We start from the raw sequence: 22,409 nt of genomic DNA on the forward strand, positions 1-22,409 counted from the left end.
GGAATTCTTTGCAGTGATAAGCTAAGAACAGATGTTTTAACATAAAGCAAACATTTGTCCACTTTTTCAGAAGTAGAGATAATATAATAGGTTGATAGCATTTTTTAAATCAAAATTCAAAAGATTCATATGAAAGTTGAATCTCCATGAAGGAATTTTTTTAGTAATAATGGCAAACATTTCTTTAGTACTCACTATGTAATAGGTACTCTGCTAGGTGTTTTAAATACTTAACTAGACATTAATGGTCATTACTAACCCCATCACACAGATAAGAGAACAGGCTCAAAGATACAACCTCAGGATGAAAGTAAGATTCTATTCTTTTATTCAAAGATGTATTTAATGAGTACTTCATGTGCTAGGCACTCTTCTAGGTGCTAGGACTATAGCAGGAGAGTGAAAAATTTATACTGTAACACATATTCTAACATTAAAAATGCAATTTGTAAAAATTTTTGGTGCCTACTGCTTTAAGAAAAAAAATTTTAAAAGCAGAGGAACTATTTTAAGTACAAATAACTGGGATTTAATAAAGTTTTAACGGTCTCAAAAATCCTTGCTCTTGACATTCCATAATGGCTCTACATCATAGTACACTTCAGAAAAGGATACCTCAAACAAAAAGCCCCAAACCTTACAGCTATTTAGAAATCTTTGCAATCTACTAAAGTCTCTTGATTACAACAATGGATAAACAGGGAACAAAATAAATAAAACCAGTATTATTTTGACCAGTACCATACTTGTCAAGTAAATGATCAAAAATTTTCAAGGAACATACATTTGCTTTTGAACAGAAATTTTTTACCAACTTGTTCTTAGAAAACAAAAACACTTGTTTTTTTCAGGATTGTAAAGACAAATGCTTTTCCTTTATTAAGATCTTTAAGTTTCAAAACAAAACAGAACTATGCATACCTCTACAGCAGGTACGATGTCTATGCCAACAGTTAGAAATTCTTCAAACTTCAGAAATGGGTTAAAGCAGCTGCCAACATCAAGTAATCTGATCTTTCCTGAGGTCTGGAGCAACCTAAAAATAGATGACTTTCAGTTTGCCTTTTATAGGATAAAGGGTATAAGAAAAAAATTCAAATTTATTATATAATTCATAAATTTAAAAATTACTGAGGGCCCTAAAGACTTTTCATAAATGTGGGTTATAAGTACCAATAATACCATATCTGAAATTAAAACTGAATAATGAAAAAACATTAATTCATTTAACATCCTACGGCAGGCTTTTTAAAAAAGGTAAATTATACTTTTTAAAGGAAAAATTTAGGGCAGCCCAGGTGGCTTAGCGGTTTAGTGCCGCCTTCAGCCCAGGGCCTGATCCTGGAGACCCGGGATCGAGTCCCATGTCAGGCTCCCTGAATGGAGCCTGCTTCTCCCTCTGCCTCTCTCTCTCTTGAGTCTTTCATGGATAAATAAGTAAAATCTTAAAAAAAAAAAAAAAAAAAGGAAAAATCTAGATTAGCATGATAAAAAAAAAGTGAGGCATTGTTTTACATTTTTTCAAATGTCTTTAATGCCTGGCTTAATAGAAGACAGATGAATTCTCACAAGGGCTTTTGTGTTCAGGCTGTTGTAACACCATATGCCATGTAGTTTGGAAAACTCCACTCTACACTCAATGAAAGAAACAGTAAATAAAGACAAATGACATCTTAGGGTTATTAAAAATAATTTTTCACCCACAGAGATCCTGGAAGGGTCTCAAATCCCCAGACCACACTTTGGAAACTGTCCTTATAGATAAAAGAATGCATTCACAAATCAAATTTCATTAGTCAATCTCACAGTGTCCTTGGACTTCACTTTAATTTGCCCCAGTTATTTAAAGGGAACAAAGAAAACATCATAAAGAGAATAGTATTTTTAAAGTTACGAAAAATTATGTCCAAGAATTTTCCTCATATTCAAAAGTAGTCATTTCTGGTTTTATCTTCTTTTTTCTATTATTGTATAATCAATCTATATAGCAGCAAGGATAACAGTGGATTTTATTGGGCTCAAGCCTGTAGTCCTCGTGATCAGAGACTTCAGATATATTCCATTACCATTAATAAGATAATTTCCTTTAAGACATTTGAGAACAAATTGTAAAAATAAAGGAAAGAAAATATAGGAGAATAATTGGGTAAAAACAAAATCTTGGCTCTTTGAAGTATAAGGGGCAGAAGAAGCTATCCAGCTTCTCTTCCTTATACCGTGACTACCACTTTCCTTTTGATCTACTGGGAGATGTTAAACTACAGACAGAAGGTTAATCTCCTGAAAAAGGCACTATAAGTCAAAATAACAAAGTTTATTTTTTTCAGAAAAGGAATGCAGTAAATAGGGGTTACATTTTTTATGAAGAGCATGATGTCCTAACATTTTAGAGATCTGATTATAAATGATATGGGACCCATTTGATAGAGTATATGGCAGGGTATAATATGAAAAAAAAAAACCAGTATGAACTGATTAAGAACTCATGTGAAGAAGAGCTATGAGGGTATAAGGAAATAACTCGAGGGCCTTCACTCTCTATATTTGTAAAAAGACTCAATACCTCTGATAATGACGTCCAGATGAAGGTCAGTTCTTACAAGGAATAGGTAACAATTCTGCCAGTGAAAAGAGCAGCTCCAAGAGGTAATTTCCAGTACTGCAGTCGTTCAGGAAGCAGATTAATATGTATAGTTTGGGTAATGGATATGTAAAAAAAAAAAAAAATCTATAAAGTTGAATTAAGTTTGGTGATACCTGAAGTATCACAATACACTAGGTTCCAGGGAAGAAAGATGCCAGCAAAACTTATGTGGCACAGGTTCCAACCTGCTAAATGGAGCAAGATCCAGTAGACAGGGGCCATAGAAATGCCTGGCTTTTAGCTGATATTTGCTGCTGAATTAATAAAAGTTTGAATACCCACATCATAACCAGTTAGAATAAACGAAAATCTGTTAACAATAAGAACATTATATACACTATATAACTCTAGCCTCAAGTAAAGATTACAGGGACTAAGAATAAGAGTTCTAAAGTCAGAGAGAACAGGATCAAAACCTGATTCTGTCCTTTACCTTTGTAAGATGGGGACAATTATGGTATCCACACTTAAGAGTTGTTTCCAAGATTAAATGAGATAATGCATTTATAATGCTTGACCAGTATCTGCTATATGGCAAGTGCTCAAAAATGGTAAATACTGTTAGCTATTAATGTTTATAGATGGAATTTTTTTGTGACTTATCCAGTAATGATTTTCCTGAACATAGTAATAGCAGAATTTGCCTCATATTAAATTTTATACTAGTAGATTCTGGTAAACTGGCTAGCACATTTCTGATAGAAAATCTAACTTACAAGAAGCACTTTTTAAGAGACTATCTGGATGGAGTATTCTAAATCATTCAAGTCAATTCAACATTATGATACAATAACCAATAACTGTATCATGGATTTATTCCCAGTATGTACTTAAGTCCATTTCAAATTCTTTGGTTCAGCTCCTTACTCTTTTTATTTGCATCAAAGTAATTACCACCCAGGTCAAGAAATGAAATATCACCTACACCCTGAAAACATGACCCTCCCTGATGACATTCTTCATCCTTTTGTGTAATGGTAGCCACTATTCTGATTTTCATGGTTATCATTCTCTTCATTTCCTTTTATAGTTTTACTACCTATGACCACATGCCTAAACAATACAGTTTTAGACTCTGCTTTGTGATTCTTCTTTCATTTAATGTTGTTTCTAAGAGTCATCTGTGATTCTACAGTTATTTCACATTCATTGCTGTATAGTAGTAAATTCATACACTATACCCCATTGGGATTTTTGACTAGAATGGCACTATGTGTAAAGATCATTTTGGGAGATTTCTCAGCTTTACCATACTGAGTCTTCTAATCCATGGGCATAGCATAGTTCTCCCTCTACTTAGCTATTTTTTTAATTGTCTCCCATATCTTTTGTTGGATTTGTATTTTTTGGTATCTCATTTTTTTGAGGGTTTTATTGTTTTCCCCTTATGGATAAATGTTATTTTTTTAAAAAATCATGGTTCATTGCTAGTTACATAAAGGAAATCCATACTGTGACACAGTAATTAAAATGTTAAACACTATAGATAAAGAGAAAAGGAGCAAGAAAGAAGCAAAAAGCTATATACAAGGGAAACTCCATAAGGTAATCAGCTGATTTTTTTCAGCAGAAACTTTGCAAGCTAGACAGGAGATAGCATGATAGATTCAAAGAACTGAAAGGAAAAAACCTACTGCCAAGAATACTCTATCCAGCAAAATTATCATTCAGAATTGAAGGACACAGTTTCTCAAACAAAAGTTAAAGGAGTTTATTACCACTAAACCAGCCTTAATAAGAAATGTTAAAGGAACTTCAAGTGGAAAAGAAAAGGCCTTAAGTAGAAGAAAATTATCAATAAAAAGATGTAAAATATGACAACATATTTAACAAGAGGAAAATGGTAAAAAAGTTCTTTTAAAATGTGTTCAAACTTAAGTGACTATCAAGACTGTTATATACTTAGGATGCTTTATATAAACCCCATGGTAAGCACAAACCCAAAACCTATAATAAAGAGAAAATCAAGCATAATACTACAGAAAGTCTTCAATCACAAAGAGAGCAAGAGAAGAAGGAAGAGAGAACTATAAAATACAGGAAAATATTAACAAAAATGACAAGCAGCACACACTGATCAATAATTACTTTAAATGTAAATGGTCTAAATGCACCAATGGAAAGATGAAGGACAGCAGAATGGATAAGGAGACTCATTTCATACTTACATACAGACTGAAAATGAAAGGATGAAAGATACTCCATGCAAATGGAAGCGGGGGGTGGGAGGAATAAAGGTCAGGTGATAATACTTGTATCACACAAAGTAGATACTCAAACAGAGACTAACGCAACACATAATGATAAAGAGGCAATCCAACAAGAGGATATGTAATTGTCAATATGCACTCTCAACACTGGAGCACCTAAAGCAAGTATCTGAGAGTAACACAACAGAAGGACTTTAACACCCTACCTACATCAATGGATAGAACACCCATATACACAGAACATTTAATCCCAAAAGCAGAATACATGTTCTTTTTAAGAACATGAGGAAAACCTCCAGGACTGATCACACGGTAGGCCACAAAACAAATCTCAAATTTAAGGTTGAAATCATACAGTGTATCTTTTCTGACCATGACTATATTAAACTAGAAATCAATCATAAGGAAAACACTGGAAAAAACACAAGTGGAAATTAAACAACATGCTAATGAGTTGCCAATGAGTTGATAAATCAAAGGTACATGGAGAAAAATGGAAACAAAACCACAATGGTCCATATAAGGTCTACCACAAACAATAAAAATCTCAATCTAACCTAAACCTAAAGAAACTAGAAAAAGAAGAACAAAGGTCAACGTTTATAGAAGAAAGAAAATAATAAAGATTGGAACAGAAACAAATGAAAGACCCAACAAAGGAAAACATCAAAAAAACCAAGAGGTGGTTCTTTGAAAAGAGAAACAAGCTCTGGCTTGTCTGGCTAAAGGTTTGTCAATTTTATCAAGGAGAAAAGAGGATTCGAATAAATAAAATCAGAAATGAGATATAAGTGACAAGAAATTTTAAGATAATATTAAATTATATACCAAAAATTGGACAACCTAGAAACAAATGGATAAATTCCTAGAAACATACAATCTTCCCAAACTAATTAAGACATAGAAAGCTGAACACATTGAATTTCATTACCCAAAAAAACCCCAAAAAACAGCTATTCAAAAAAACTCCCAACAAACAATAATTCAGGACTAGATGGATTCACATGAGAATTCTACCAACATTTATTTTATTTTATTTTTTTCTACCAACATTTAAATAAAAGTTAATACCTGTTCCCTTCAAACTATTCCAAAAACTTGACTAGGAAGAAAGATTCCTAAATTGATTCTACAAGGCTAACATTAGCCTGATATCAAAACCAGACAGAGACACTACAACAATGGAAAACTATATGCCAACATCCCTGATAAACATAGATGAAAATATCCTCAACAAAGTATTTTTTTTATTTGCACCTTAACAAAGTATTAGCAAACAGTTGTATTCAACAATCCATTAAAAGGACCAGTCACCATAATCAAGTGGGAAGTATTTCAGTGATGGAAGGAGGCTCCAATATTTGCAAATCAACATAATAAAACACATCAACAAAAAGGATAAAAATCTTAAGAGATGCAGGAAAAATGCCTGAAAAAGCTCAACATCTGTTTGTGATAAAAACTTTTTGTCAGTTTAGAAGGAAAAAAAACTCAATATAATAAAGGCCATATATGAAAATCCCACAACTAACATCATACTCAATAGTGGAAAAGCTTTCAGTTTTAAGATCAGGAAGGAGGCCAAGGATGTCCACTCTCACCACTTTTATTCAACATAGTAATGAAAATCCCAAGTACTGAAATCACATGAGAAAAAGAAAAAGCCATCTACATTGGTAAGGAAGATGTATAAAACTCTCATCATTTGCAGATGACATGAGAGTATAAATAAAAACTACTAGAATAAGTGAATTCAGTAAAGTTTCAAGATACAAAATACAGAAATTGGTTGTGTTTCTATACACTAATAACAAAGTAGCAGAAAATAAATTAATAATCCTTTTTACCATCACACCTAGAAGTATAAAATACCTAATAAACTTAACCAAGGAGGAGAAAGACATGAACTCTCGAAATTATAAAACATTGCTGAAAGAAACTGAAGACAACACTGATTAATGGAAAGATATTCCATGCCCATGAAAGAATACTGCTGTTCTGCTAATACTGCTAAAGAAAACATCCATACTGTCCTAAGCAATCGATAGCTTCGATGTAATCCCTATCAAAATACATTTTTTCACACAACTAGAAAAAATAATATTAAAATTTGTATGGAACCACAAAAGAGGGATCCCTGGGTGGCGCAGCGGTTTGGCGCTTGCCTTTGGCCCAGGGTGCGATCCTGGAGACCCGGGATCGAATCCCACGTCAGGCTCCCGGTGCGTGGAACCTGCTTCTCCCTCTGCCTATGTCTCTGCCTCTCTCTCTCTCTCACTGTGTGACTATCATAAATAAATAAAAATTAAAAATAAATAAATATTAAAAAAAAAAGAAACACAAAAGACCCGGATGAATCTTGAGAAAGAAGAAAAAACTGAAGGTATTATAATCCCAGATTTCATAATAAACTACAAAGCTATACTAATCAAAATAGTATGGTACTGGTACAAAATCAGACACATAGATCAATAGAAAAGAGTTCAGAAATCAGTGCAAACTGAAATGGTTAATCTACAACAAAGAAGGCAAAAAATATACAACAGAAAAAAGACCATCTCTTCAATAAATAGGAAAACTAGACAGCTATGTGCAAAATAATAGAACTGGACAACTTTCTTACATGATACACACCAAAAAACTCAAAACTGATTATGATTTCATGTCTCACTTTTAGATCTTTAAAATTCCCGAAAGAAAACATGGGTAGTAATTTCTTTGACATGGGTCGTAGCAACATTTTTGCAGTTCTGCTTCCTCAGGCATATAACTCAGCACTAAGAAAACCCAAATAATCCAATTAAAAAATGGGCAGAGGACCTGAGTAGACATTTTTCCAAAGATGACACACAGATGGCCAACCATACACATACATGAAACATGTTCAACATCACTAATTTGGGAAATGCAAATCAAAACACAGTGAGCTAATTAACTTACATTTGCCAGAATGGCGAGAATCAAAAAGACAAGAAATGACAAGTGTTGGCAAGGATGTAGAGAAGAAGGAACCCTTGTGCACTGCTGATGGGAATGCAAACTGGTGTAGCCACTATGGAAAGCAGTATGGAAATATTCAAAAAATTAATAATACCATATGACCCAGTAATTCCACTGCTGAGTATTTACCCAAAGGAAATGAAAACATTGATTTGAAAAGATAATATGCACCCCTATGTTTACCATAGCATTATTTACAATAGCCAATATATGAAAGCAATCTGTGTCCACTGGCAGATGAATTAAGATGTGGTGTCTGTCTCTAAGTGAGAGAGTATTAGCCATAAAATAGATTGAAGTCTTGCCAATTATGATAACATGGATTAACCTGGAGGATATTGTGCTAAGTGAAATAAGTCAGTCAGAGAAAGAAAAATTTCATTTACACGTGAAATCTAAAGAGCAAATGAATCAAACAAAATAGACCCATAAATACAGAAAACAAACTGATGGTTGCCAGAGGAGGAGGGGGCCATAAAATGTGTGAAGCAGCAGTGAGAGATACAGGCTACCAGTTATGGAACGAGTAAGTCCTAGGGATAAAAGGTATAGCATAGGGAATATACAATCAGTGGTACTGTGATGGCATGGTATGGTGCCAGATGGTAGGCATACTTGTGGTAAGCATAGCCTAAGGTTATAGAGTTGTCAAATCACTATGTTGTCCATCTGAAACTAATTGTGTGTCAACTATATATCAGTTAAAAAAAATAGTGAATATACTCATTTGACTCCTATTTGTTCCATAAATTTTTATAAAACATTTTTATAAAAGATACAGGTATTATTGAAATAAACATTTCTTTGCAGTTTTGGGGTATACTTTCTATATTTAGCCATCAGAGCAAGTTTTTAAATCATGTTCAAATACTCTATAGTCTTACTGCTTTTTAATGCTTGCGCTCTCAGTTCTTGTTAAAAGTCATCCATTTGTTTTTAAGGAAGAAAGATCTCTGTAAATTGATTTGAAAGGATATTATTTTCATTTTTGCAAAAAAAAAAAACCTTCAGGATAGAAAACCAGAATTAGTAAAACCTCAGAGGATTTGGAAACAAGGTTCATGTTTTAAGGAAGGGATGGGACATCTAAATACACTTTCCTTTGTACCTCTACTTTGTAGTTCAGACCTTTTAAAGTCTGTAATGTTTTACCTATTCAAAAAATAAAATTAGATCATAGGGATAAAAACCAAAACAAAAAGAAGGGAAAGTAAGGAATCTAGCTAGCTATGCATCAAGTAACAGGAAGAAAAAAAAATAGTGGCTTCTGCACATAGCTTTCTGACTATGATAATTTAAATAGGAAATATTTTAAGAACAAAAAAATAAATCCTGAATTTTACTTAGTATGTTGCTGTAGTACTGACTGGTACAGTAAAAAAGGAAGTTGTTCTTTAGAGAAGAATGAGAACTTATAAATGTTTAAGCTAGTAAGATATTGAAAAATTACCATTTTCTAACAACTACAGTACAACAACCTTGATGTAGGCAAAATCATTAATGGATGCTAAAGCCACTGGTGGAAATTATTAAGGAATAGGAAATGCACTCAGTCTTCATGTATAACCCCACAGAATATAGAAACCTTTATCGTGAAGAAAGCTGGTCAATACCACTTTAGTCAAACAATCAAATTTAACATCACTGAGAATGGGACAAATGGACATGTGCCCTGTTACTGAGAACACAGTATCATCTGTGTAGTATGCCTATCAAATATGTTTATCATAAATCCCTATACCAAGGGAATTTCTAGATTAATGAAACCTAAGAGATAATTCAATTAAAAATAGTATGTAATCTTTGGTACTCGGATCAAACCACCAATCTATAGTTACAAATATTATTACAACACTCTGGAAAACTTGGATATGAACTCTTTTACATAACTATACCAGTGTTAATTCCTGAGTGATGATAATTGTATTGTGGTTGTGTAGGCAAATGTCATTGATCTCTGGTGATACTTCAACCCTAAATACTTGAGCATGTAACTCAAATGAGTTCAGAAACAAACAAGAGGATAAACGTATCTACAAACATAGACATGAAACAAATATAGCAAAATATTAACTATTAATGAGTCTTAGGTAGGTAATGAATATAAAGGCATTAGCTGTAGCACTCAAAATTTTCCTTAGAAGTTTGAAATTTATCAAACTGTAATGGAAAAATCTCCCTAAAATGATTGTAGATTTATCTGTCAACTTTTGTTATAGTTTAAAAAAATTAAAGCTACAATATTAGGCACACACAAACATTGTTGTATTTTCCTATAACATCATACCTTCTATCATTTTGAAAAAATCTTTATCTCTAGAAATATTTATTCTAAAGTCTTATGCTTTAGATTAAGTCTCTCATAGCAGTATAAACTGGGGTTTTAAATCTAGTCTGATAATCTTTTAACCAGAGTATTTAGGTCATTTTAAAAAATTATTTGAGAGAGACAATGCAAACATGGGGGTGAGGGGAGTGAGAGAGAAACTCAAGCAGACTCTTCACTGAGCCCGGGGCCTCACGCACGGGGCTCAATCTCAAAGCCCCGAGGTCACGACCTGAGCTGAAATCAAAAGTCGGATGCTTTAACAGACTGAGCCACCCAATTGCCCCTAGATCATTTACTTTTGATGTGATTTACTGTCATATGTTGATATATCTATTGTCTTACTTTACACTATTCATCTGTTCTACTGTTCTGTTTCTTTTCTCCTATTCCTTAGAATCACTTTGGGAGCTTTAAAATCACTCAGATATCCTGATTTAATTGGTGTAGGATGACGTCCAGGCATTAGGATTTTTAACAATTCCCCAAGTGGGTGTATTATATAGCTAAGGTTGAGAACTGGTTTTGGATTTTTCCCTTAAAAATTTCACAACTATACATATTTTTTCATTTTGCTGATTTGAAAATCCTAGTTTCTATTCTTTTAGGAAAATGCATATTTAACTACTGAATAAATACAGCCTTCTCTTAGACCATACAAAGGCTTCAGGAATTTAAATCTGTTACACACAACTAATGTTAATTTTTCTGTGTATTCTATTTTTATATGTTTAGACTTAGCAACATGTTGACCAGTTTTTTGGTTCTTCATTCCTTCTTTCACCTCAGGCTTTCTATCTAGGATCATTTTCCTTCTGCTTGAAATACACCTTTAGTTTTCTTTTAGTAAGGGTTTGCTTTCCCATTCTTTCCTCTCCTTCTGCAAGTCTGATAAGAAGTTAGACTTTCTCAACATTTTATCTTTTTTGTCTTTAACCATTTTAATTCTATATTTTAATATTGTCTGTACATGACATTATGGATAATTTCACTCGATCTGTCTCACCCAATTTAATAATTCCCTCTTGATGTTCTACACTGAGTTATTTTATTACTTCTATAAGTTCTGTTTTTAAATTTTGGCTTTGCAAATGGTTAACAAGTCTTTAACGTTTCCAGTTCCTATAGAAATTGTCAAGCAATTCTCTTTTCTTAAGAGAGGAGGAAAAAAGGAAGAGAGAATTCTAAGTAGGCTCCATGTCCAAGTAGAGAGCCTGATGTGGGGCTTGATCTCACAACCACCCTGAAATCATTACCTGAATGGAGATCAAGAGTTAGCTGCTTATCTGACAAAGCCACCCAGGTGCCCCTCTCTTCTAGTTTATTTTATAATTTTTTTTAAATAAATTCTAGTATCTGAGGCCTTTCTAGATAGATCTGTTCTTGCTATCTACTGGCTTTACATTATATCGCACTTTGTTTCACTACATGCTTAATTACTTTGAGCTGTTTACTTTTCTTACACGTGAAGATTTTTGAGCAGAAGTATTTATTTTTGCTTCTGGTAGGCAACCAGGAATACCACTAGTGTAGGACCACTTTCAACTAAATAAATTCAGAGTCAGAGTTTTTTTTTTTTTGGAAAAACTTGGTGACATAAATTTGGACTATGAGTGTGCTTGGGATGTCCTGTAGTTTCAACTTGTCAAAGTCTGTCATGCTCTGTATGAATGGGGTAGATTCACTCTGGTTCATTCTTAAACTGAGAAAGCAGCTCTTTGGAGCTTCAATTCTAACAGTGGAGTATGAAAACCAGAGTTCAATTTTGCCAGTTTGGACAAATGCTCCCAGGACAAAGGCAGCTTTGAGCTATGCTTTCTGTTCTGGGTTTCTGCCAGAATTTGCATTTTGGTCTTATTAGTTCTTTGAAGTTTTTAAGACGATTTATCCAACATGTGAAAAAATTACTTTCAGGTTTGCAGGATTAATTACAATATCTAGGTAGCCATACTCCACTTTAACTTTTAAAGTAGAATATAAGAACAGACAAAATTAACTTAGTATAAATGGTTGGCATAAAATCAGTTTGTGAGAGCCAATAGTTGTAAAAAGATATTTAAACGGACACAACTAATATTTCATTATTGTTAACGGACATGAAAGTACTGTCATATGTGAAAACATCAGGTGTGCTAAGGGCAAAAGGAGGCTGTGAATAATCTATTATTAAATGACTAAAGTTTCTTCAAAAAAGGCTAGAGAGCCAAGTGATCTTAACTGACAGACTTATATGTTACTATATACAATACATATAACATAGCAACTTTAGAATCAATTGTTCATTAAATAATTTAAAAATTAAAAACTACAGGGGCATCTGGGTGGCTCAGCCTGTTAAGTGTCCGCCTTAAGCTCAGGTCATGATCCCTGGGATCATGCGGGCTCCCTGCTTGGTGGAGAGTCTGCTTCTCCCTCTGTCTTTGCCACTCCCTGTTACATAAGTATCTTAAAAAAAATTTTTTTTAAACCTACAGTAAAGTACTAATTATAACACAAGTTCTAAGGAACTCCCTGGAAATGCATGCTCATTGTTACTAAATAAAGTTTTTAAACAAGTATTAACTTGACTGCAAAAAATATTTATGACATTAACATTATGTTGAATTCCAGTGACTATTCACATAGTCCAATTTTTGGATGAATATGAGTTCTGAAAGGAAGAACCTAATATCATACAATCACGTGTGGGTTCCTCCTCTCAGAGATTCTTAAATATTTTTTGGATCATAAACCCCTTCAGCAATCTGGTGAAGTCTATGGATCCTCTTCCAAAATAATGCTTTAAATAAATAAACTGAAATACAAAGGAATATACTGAAATTATCTACTGAAATGTTTACTGAAATACTTAAAAATTGATGCAGTAACATGTGTTTCTTTAGTAAAATTAAATGAGGATGTAGCAATGAATCTAATAACTATAGTAATCTTAGAGTTGTGATGAGAATAAATAAGTGAAAAAACCAGAGATAGATTTTGCTGACTATAATAAGAGAAGAAAACTGCTATATTTTAATTAGAAGTGACTGAAAGACTTTTTTTTTTTTTCCCTCATTCAAGTCCATGGACTCTTCTGAATTCTATTTATGGACTGCCAATAATGGATTAAGTGCGAAATAAACTAAGCCTGGACAGGTCATTTTACTTAGATGAAAGCTGTCCAGTTGAAAGAAAATTATTTTGAAGGAATGGAGTACTTCCTTTCTAGAAAACCCATGGTGATTATGAGCTAAATTCTTAACTCCTAACAATTATACAGGAATTCTCAGTAGGTATTGTTTATATTAACCTCAACCTGTGGCTTCACATTACTCTTTATACATTTTATTTACCTCATTCACAGCATTTTTCATATTGTAAAAACTATCTGTTATATTGCTTTTGTAAAGCACTATCCTTTTTGGATTATGGGCATTCTAGAAATTTACTGCAAACAAAATAGTTAAAATACCAAAAACAGATAAATGATTAAGTTTTGCAATTTCCCTTTAAATCAATACTTATAATTTTACCACAAAGGAAATAAACAAGTTTTCCATATTAATACTATGTAGAGCTATCCTAAGAATTACCCTTAAAAAAAAAAAAAAAAGAATTACCCTTAATAAATTCTTATGGGATCACTTATCACATGGTCCAAAATAAATCAATCTTATAAGTACTATTTTCACATTGAGATAATTTCTATTGATAAAAAAAATTTTCTGTATTTGAAGTACCAATACTCCAAAATTCAAAAACAAATAATTACCACTAGTTTTGAAAACTTTTCATAGTATAAATTTGCTTGCAGGAAGAGCCCCTTTTATTTGCAAGTTAAATGGTGGTTAAGTATCTGGAATTTGAAACATTGGCCTAAACAAAGAAAGAAAAAATATCACTTAACAAAAGAAACACTTAACAGGATTTGATTAAAAAAATTTTTTTTCCCTGTATTGTACCAACTGAACCACTCTCCCTCACTGTAGCTGAAGGATCTGGAAATTTCAGTATCTTGGCATCCAAACTGTATTTCAGAGAACCTTTTACTCACAGAATATAAAAAACAAAAGTTTGTATTAAAAAGCCATAATTATATGTAAATCATATATAATGAAGACATTTAATACTAGTTTAGAAGTCATTTGAAAATAATTAAACAGATTTCAAATTTTTTACCAAAACAATTCAAGGACCTTTAGTATCATTTAAAAAATAGCTTTAAATGTATAGATGTGTAGAATATGACAAATATTTAATGAATACCGATTGTACCTATCTGCTTCCGGTTAGGAGTGTGAGAGAACAAGGTGAATAGGAGTACTGACACCCAAGGAATTAAGTACAATGAGGAAGACACCATGCAAATATATAACATGAATACAATGCAATGACTGCATTCTAGACGAGTATACAAAATGTTACAGGGAGTAAAAGAACACTGGTGGAAAACACATAGATGACCAACGGATATATGCAAAGACATTCAACATCACTTAATAGGAAAATGCGAATCAAAAATCCAAGAAGATATCACCTCACACCTATCAGAATGGCTAAAATGAAAAACACAAAGAAATAAGTATTCGAGAGGATGTGGAGAAAGAACCCTTGTCACTGTTCGTGGGAATGCAAACAGTCACTGTAGAAAGTAGTATGGAGGTTCCCAAAAAATTAAAAAGCAGAACTACCATTTAATCTAGTAATTCCATTACCAGGTATTTACCCAAAGAATATAACACTAACTTATAAAAAGACATATGCACCCCTATGTTTAATGCAGCATTATTTACAATAGCTGAGATATGAAAGCAACCCCAGTGTCCATAATAGATGAATGGATAAAGATGTGCTATATATAGAACATGGTATTAGGTATAAAAAAAGGATGAAATCTTGCCACCTGTGACAATATGGATGAATCTAGAGTATAAGCAAAATAAGTCAGAGAAAGACAACTGTATCATTTCACTCATTTTAAGAAACAGCAAATAACAGTCTGTTGGTTTCTCTTTTTTCATTGTTAACTATAAAGAACAAGCTGATGGTTGCCTTCTGAAGGGAAGTGGATGGGAAGATGGATGCAATAGGTGAAAGAAATTAAGAATACACATCATGATGAGCACTGAGTAATATACAGAATTGCTAAATTACTATATTATACACCTGAAACTAAAATAATACTGTATGTTTACTATACTTGAATTAAAAAAGAACAGTATCAGAAGTCTGATACAATAAAAAAGGTTCTGCAGACAGATAATAAAATTCCATCTTTACTCATGCTTTACTAACTAATGACCTTAGATTTTTTTAAGATTTTATTTATTCATGAGAGACACCGAGAGAGACAGACACAGGCAGAGGAAGAAGCAGGCTCCATGCAGGGAGCCCGATGTGGAACTCGATCCTGGGTCTCCAGGATCATGTCCTGGGCTGAAGATGGTGCTAAACTGCTGAACCACCCAGGCTGCCCATGACCTTAGAAATTTTAGTTATTATTTGGCATTTCAGTTTCCTCATCAATAAAATAAAAGGTTGGAATAGATGACCTGCAAAGGTCATTCTAAATTTTCGATCAGTTCTTGAGAGAATAAAATACCACTCCTTTGCCTGATTCAAACTTGTCTATATGAACTTCTAACTGGAAATAATTAACAAAAATTAAGACTTCTTAGAAAAAAATTACAACCTAGTATATTTTATTTAAGGGCTAAATTTTATAAACATCTATCAGATTACATATCTAATAGCAGCAAAGCTCTAAGGGGCTCCTTTTCAATATGTTGTATACAGAATATAAACTTGCGTAACTATGGCACTGTTAGATCCAAATATAATAACCAAAGGTTGCCTCTGTTTCAACATGGAGATAGAACAGAAAGGGACACTGTCACTGTGGAGGGAGGAAGGGGCCTCCATGCTCTCTAGCAGGGTTCTTTATCTTTTCAAGTAGCAGACTCCTTTGAGTATCTGATGAAATCTATGGCTCTCTCCACCCCCTACAAAGACACACACATCACATTTTGATATAATTCATGGTGGTTCATGGGGCACATGGGTGGTACAGTGGTTGAATGTTTGCCTTTGGCTCAAGTTGTGATCCTGGGGTCCTGGGATTGAGTCCTGCATCAGGCTCCCTAAAGGGAGCCTGCTTCTCCTTCTGCCTATCTCTGCCTCTCTCTGTGTCTCATGAATAAATAACTCTGAAAAAAAAAAAAATTCAAGGTGGTTCACAGACTCCACTTGAATCATCTGAGTTTCCGTGCACAGGCAGTGATAATGAAGACAAGGGTTTATAGAATCATTATCTTAATCCGCTATAATTTAGCTGCAGGAACAGAAAACCACTAAACTAGCTTAAGCAAAATGATTTTTTTAAATATGAAAAGATATATTTTGTGGAATTCAATTTTAAGAAGTACAGGTAGTCTTTATGAGAACAGAAAAGTTACTAGGAAGGTATTCTTCTGTCTCCTTCCCTTCTAGAAAGCTGCCTCAGTTGCCTACAAAATAATTTCTGGACTCCAATGACTAAAGTAGACCAAGTCCTGTATCCTGTATCCCTAGATCATATTATTAAAATGTAATTAGTTCTTACTTCAGGTTAGAATACTTAGCATTTACATAAGCCAGAATTACAAACTAGGAATATTAAGTAATATTTGTGATCCCATCTCTAAATTCACATTTTAGCATTCTTTGTTAGGATAAGCTCTTTAAATTCCCTTCCAAGACAACTATTACCCTCAGATAGCTCTTCTCAGGTTACACTTTCCATGCTCTTCCCATAGCAATTTATGACCTATCACAGCCATATAATTTTCTACTAAAACATCTCTACAAAAATTAACACCAAATTCAACCACAATAGACAATTTACCAAAATTAAGAATGTTCAAAAGGAATGTGGTGTAGGTATGGTAATATCATTAAATAGTTTTAATACATTTTGTGGTATATGACAGTAATGTAGAAGTATGCTTTTCTGGAGAGTACTTTGGGGGTATTTGAACACATTTTAAAGAATGTACACTATATATAAAGCCATTTTTCCACATGCAAAATTTGAGGAAAGATTGGGTAATTAAAAAAATATTTTTTATCATACCTTATAGAAACAAAACAAAAAGGAATGGCTGAATTTATTAATGCTGATAAGGCAAATATGTGGAAATATTAGCTCATTCTAATAAGAAAAATCTATGTAACAGGTCAAAAAATTATTAGGAAGCAAATGACTTACTGACGCACAACTTTTTCAACAAATAAAGTACTATTAGACTGACTTTTATTTTTAGCATGTCTACATTACCTCTCCTCATTTACATTCAGTCAGGTGATAAAACACATTGATTCGAAAACCAAATCTGGCAGGGCTCCTGGATGGCTCAGTTGGCTAAGCATCCAACTCTTGGTTTTGCCTCAGGATATGATCTTGTGGTTGTGAGATGAGCCTACCTTGGGCTCCACACTGAGTGTGGAGTCTGCTTCAGATTCTCTCTCCCTTCCCCTCTGCTCCTCCCCCCACTTGCTCACACTCTCTCTGAAATAAATGAAAAAATAAAATATTAAAAAAAAACACAACAAAATTTGGCTAAAAAACTGATATTTCATGCTTCCTTAAAGCCTCTTTGAAATTCCTCAGTAAATTTTCATTTTTTGGTTGGTTATACAGGGAATCTTAAAATTTCATTATTTGAAAACATTTTTAAAACTCAAGAATTCATAGCCTTAACTTCATTTGATAGCTCCTCATTCTTTACACAATAAAAGTGTTAAGGAAAATTCTTATTATAAGCAGAAATGTAAAGCCTGTTCAAATAACTTTCCATTTAGATTTCCTATGTTGTTTTTTTACTTAATATTGTCTTTGATCTCTTTTCCAAAAACAGTTATGACTGTATTTCTTTACTCTTTTCCCCTCAATTCCCACCCTGCTTGGTTAAGTAGTTTAATAAGGAAATAAAAGGATTTTATTTCCTACATAATTTTCTCTCTGGCATGCTGCCAGTGTCAACAACAGCATCTTAAACTTCTCAAGACATATTAAGAGGGAGATACATACTCTGTACACTTTTTTACTCATTAGAAAAGAGAACCTGGCCATTTTTACCCAAGTGTGTAGTTTACCATTTTTTTTAAGTGCTTTCTACAGAGCTGCAGGTATTTTCTAGAGTCCAATCGAGGGCCAACAAAGGTAGACAGGTGAGATACTGGGAGGCTACAACTTCTATATCCTTTGAGCAGATGATAAAATGTTTCTTCTTAAGAAAAGTTTCTATAGTTAAAATGGTCAAAATCAATGCTGTAGGCCTTATTACCCCTGCTGGTCTGAAGTAGAGGAAAGGGAAAAATAGATTTCCATCTCATATCTTTTTGAGGGAAAAATACAAGATGAAAATGTATTTTTAGAGTCAATGTATAAATAGCACTATTCACTCTTTGAATCCACAAGTCAAATATATATGATAAAGCTTTCTAAAGACAATGTTTAGAGCTTCTAGATGACAAGTAGGTAAAAATTATAGCTACCGTGCATCACATAAGAATCGTTAATTCCAGGCAGCCCGGGTGGCTCAGCAGTTTAGCACCACCTTCAGCCCAGGGCCTGATCCTGGAGACCTGGGATCGAGTCCTGTGTTGGACTCCCTGCATGGAGCCTGCTTCTCCCTCTGCCTGCGTTTCTGCCTCTTTCTTTCTCTCCGTCATTCTCTCTCTGTCTCTCATGAATAAAATCTTAAAAAAAAAAAAAAAGTCTCTGAATTCTTAAAAAAAAAAAAATCATTAATTCCAACAGTCCTTTGCTTCAATCATTTCTTCAAGAAACAGCAGAAAAAAAAACTTAAAATAGATGACTTCTGACTCTGATCAGAACATCAGTTATTTAGCAACATATTCTTATCACTTAGCACAAAGAATGTATTAGAAGGAGATTAAGTGTGGTGAGTTATGGTTGCTTATGATCTAAATAATCTGCACTAAGTAGATGAAGTCAAGCTTTATCAATGAAAGAGAAACTGTTGTTGGCTACCAAAGTAGATTTCATGAGATAGTCTTATAAAATGCACCTTTGTCAATATTTTAGTGAGTATAGGAAATATATTCTCTTTTTAAAGAACTATGGGCACTTAATCATATAATAACTCTATAATAAAAAAAACTCAATTTAATTTTTTTAGTTCAACATTTTCCAAAACTTATTCTGATGACATGTTCCCTTTTCAATTATGTATTATCTATTTTACAGAATTTCTCTGGATAACTTTGGAGATTGGAGATAAGAAAATAGAATTTTCAAGAGAATGGCATGAAGATCTAGTTTCTAAGCAAAACATCTGAAAAAAAAAAAAAAACTGAACAGATAACCAAGAAACTCCATATACAGAGATCAGAGAAGGGTATAAAGAATTAAGTGAAAAGATCTCAGCCATGCCTTCACAGGAATGCCAAAATTCCTGCTCTTACTTCCTCTGTGTTGCTATCATGGTGATCATCAAATCATAACAATGGCCACTACTCATCAGTGAAGTTCTAATGAGTAGGTATATTTACATATATATGGGAAAATGATATAAAGAGATGAGGTAAATGCTAAAAGTAACTAAAAGCCGATAATATTAGCCCACACTAGCAATCCAAAAGAAATACAAATATACATGTAAAGTTGCAGCCTGCAAAAATTATAAAAATATTTTGTACTGGGGCATCTGTGTGGCTCAGTGGTTGAGTGTCTGCCTTTGGCTCAGGTCATGATCCTGGGGTCCTGGGATCCAGTCCCGCATCAGGCCCCCTGCGGGGAGCCTGCTTCTCCCTCTGCCTATGTCTCCGACTCTGTGTCTCTCATGAATAAATAAAATCTTAAAAAAATACTTTGTACTTACTGAAGTCAAAGTGAAGTTTATATACATGATTGTCACACTAATGATAATGGAAAATGATAAAATTCCTGAACCGTGCTGGTCTCTATGGTGTCTTTGTGATTTACAGAAAAAGTAACCTTCCTTCAAATAAAAAAAATATTAAGATAGTATATTACTGCACAAATTAAACAATCGATGGAGCAGCTTAGCCTGGCTCTGCCCAGAGAGGCTTTCTAGAGCCCAAGAGAAGTAACCAGGCTGTGCAAATATGTGCAAACACACAGCCCACACCCTGAAGTGCACACACTGCTAGTGACCTATTGAAACCTCTATGGTACCTCCAGTAAGATGAGCTTGTCAGTGTCAGAGGAGGAGGCGCACAAACACTGGGCCTTTAGACAGCTAGCAGATACAGGGGTAACCCCTGGGATGCCTGGTATGGATGGGATAAAACAGGCAATGTTATGAGTATGTAGGTACTATTTTATGAATGATAGTGTTTTGCTGCTCCAAGCTAAGACCGGAGGTAACACCACCACCACCCTTATTTAATTTAGTCATTAGTAGCATATATGCCAACCATGTCAATGGCTCCCTCCCGGGATGTGATGTGTTTTATAGTGTATAACCTGAATATTACTTGTAGCAACCTTTTATAACTTTTTGTAAAACGTAAAACAAAATGGAAATATTTAGCAAGAACGCTGAAATATTCCTATCTTTTAACTTGCACTATTATCACTATAAATTTTAAGGAAAATACTATCTTGACAGAAGATGTCAAACATGAATTTGATGAATTAAAATACATCTGTTAAATACTAGGACCACAGCAGACACCTATGTTTACCCAGTGAGTGAAAACAGAATACACATATATGTGTGTATATATGTGTGTACATATATATAGAAGTACACATATATACTTTGAGAACACCAATGTAAAAACATACACACATATGAAAGGTAATAGTAATTTTGAGATAGTAAAATCATTCAAGAATGTTTTTTACATGTTTACAGTAACTTTTTTTTCAAGTTTGAAGTTCCCATTCTTAAACATTTAAATATCCCAACTGTAATACTTAATTTGTTTAAAAATCTCAGTTACAGCAAAGATAAATTTTTCATGACATAACAATTATGAATTTCAAATTAATGAGGTTTTATTATATGTCAGAGATTTACTTCTGAAAGCTCATATACTTAATGAAACATTTCGTATTTTCTTTGAATGTTAACAAGGTTATTTGTAAAGGTTACTCACTACAATGCTTCTAAAATAGAGAAAATATAAAAATTATCTGTCAGCACAGAAAGCCAACATTGGAACCTCTATCTGTGGCATACTTTCCTCTTCCTCAGGTAACCTCTGTCTCTTTCTATTAAGGCCTTCAACTTACAGTATAAAGGGTAATTTGCTTTACTCAATCTGCCAATTTAAACATTAATCTTATCTTTAAAAATACCTTCACAGTGACATCTAGACTGGTATTTGACCGAATACTGGGTTACTGTCCCCTAGTCAAGATAACACATAAAAATAACCATCACCGAATGTATCGTTTCATGTACGAGTAAAGCTTAATTTCTTATAGAAATAAAAATCACAGATTTCATGTTAGTAGCACACTGAAAAGGATAATCTCTCAATAAGCGTAGGAAAAAGTCTGATAAAAATCCAAATATTCAAAAAAGAATACGAATATTCTTTCCCTGAGTGAAAACACTCAGAAGGAATTGAACTCAATTTCTTCAACCTGGTAAAGGCCATAATGAAAAACTTACAGCTAACAATATACGTAAAAATGTTTTCCCTACTAGAACAAGAGTATATATCCTCTCACCACTTCTATTCAGCATTCCTTGTAAGTTTTAGCCAGTGCAATCGAGCCAGAAAAAAAGCAGTAATAGTCATCAAGATTGGAAAGAACTGGGATCCCTGGGTCGCGCAGCGGTTTGGCGCCTGCCTTTGGCCCAGGGCACGATCCTGGAGACCCGGGATCGAATCCAACGTCGGGCTCCCGGTGCATGGAGCCTGCTTCTCCCTCTGCCTGTGTCTCTGCCTCTCTCTCTCTCTCTCTCTCTCTCTCTCTCTCTGTATCTCTCATGGATAAATAAATAAAATCTTTAAAAAAAAACCAAACTTTTTTAGCTATACTAAAGCAAAAAATGACTATATCAGATCTGGCAAAAGTTGGAAAAATTCAAAATTATAATGTTAACTGAAATGCAGATTTATATTCACTAATGACCCTGGCTAAGTGATTGTCTTAAGATATCAGTTAACATCACAGGGAAGCTATTATAATTAATAAGGTATTTCTAAATGCTATTTGACTATTTCATCTTATTTACGACAAGCAACTTATTGACAACCTGCACTT

At 33.6% G+C, this 22,409-nt stretch overlaps 1 protein-coding gene across 2 annotated transcripts in view; it reads right to left on the bottom strand.

The window, feature by feature from the left end:
* BMT2 (base methyltransferase of 25S rRNA 2 homolog) overlaps nt 1-22,409 on the bottom strand; it is an 86,652-nt gene that overhangs the window by 17,068 nt on the left and 47,175 nt on the right. For both annotated transcript variants that reach the window (XM_055314593.1, XM_055314594.1), the window contains exon 4: nt 922-1,036. In XM_055314593.1, coding sequence (XP_055170568.1) covers nt 922-1,036 — 115 coding nt within the window. The remainder of the gene's footprint in view (nt 1-921; nt 1,037-22,409) is intronic.

Source organism: Nyctereutes procyonoides, unplaced genomic scaffold (genome assembly GCF_905146905.1).
Source record: "Nyctereutes procyonoides isolate TBG_1078 unplaced genomic scaffold, NYPRO_anot_genome, whole genome shotgun sequence".
NCBI lineage: Eukaryota > Metazoa > Chordata > Mammalia > Carnivora > Canidae > Nyctereutes > Nyctereutes procyonoides.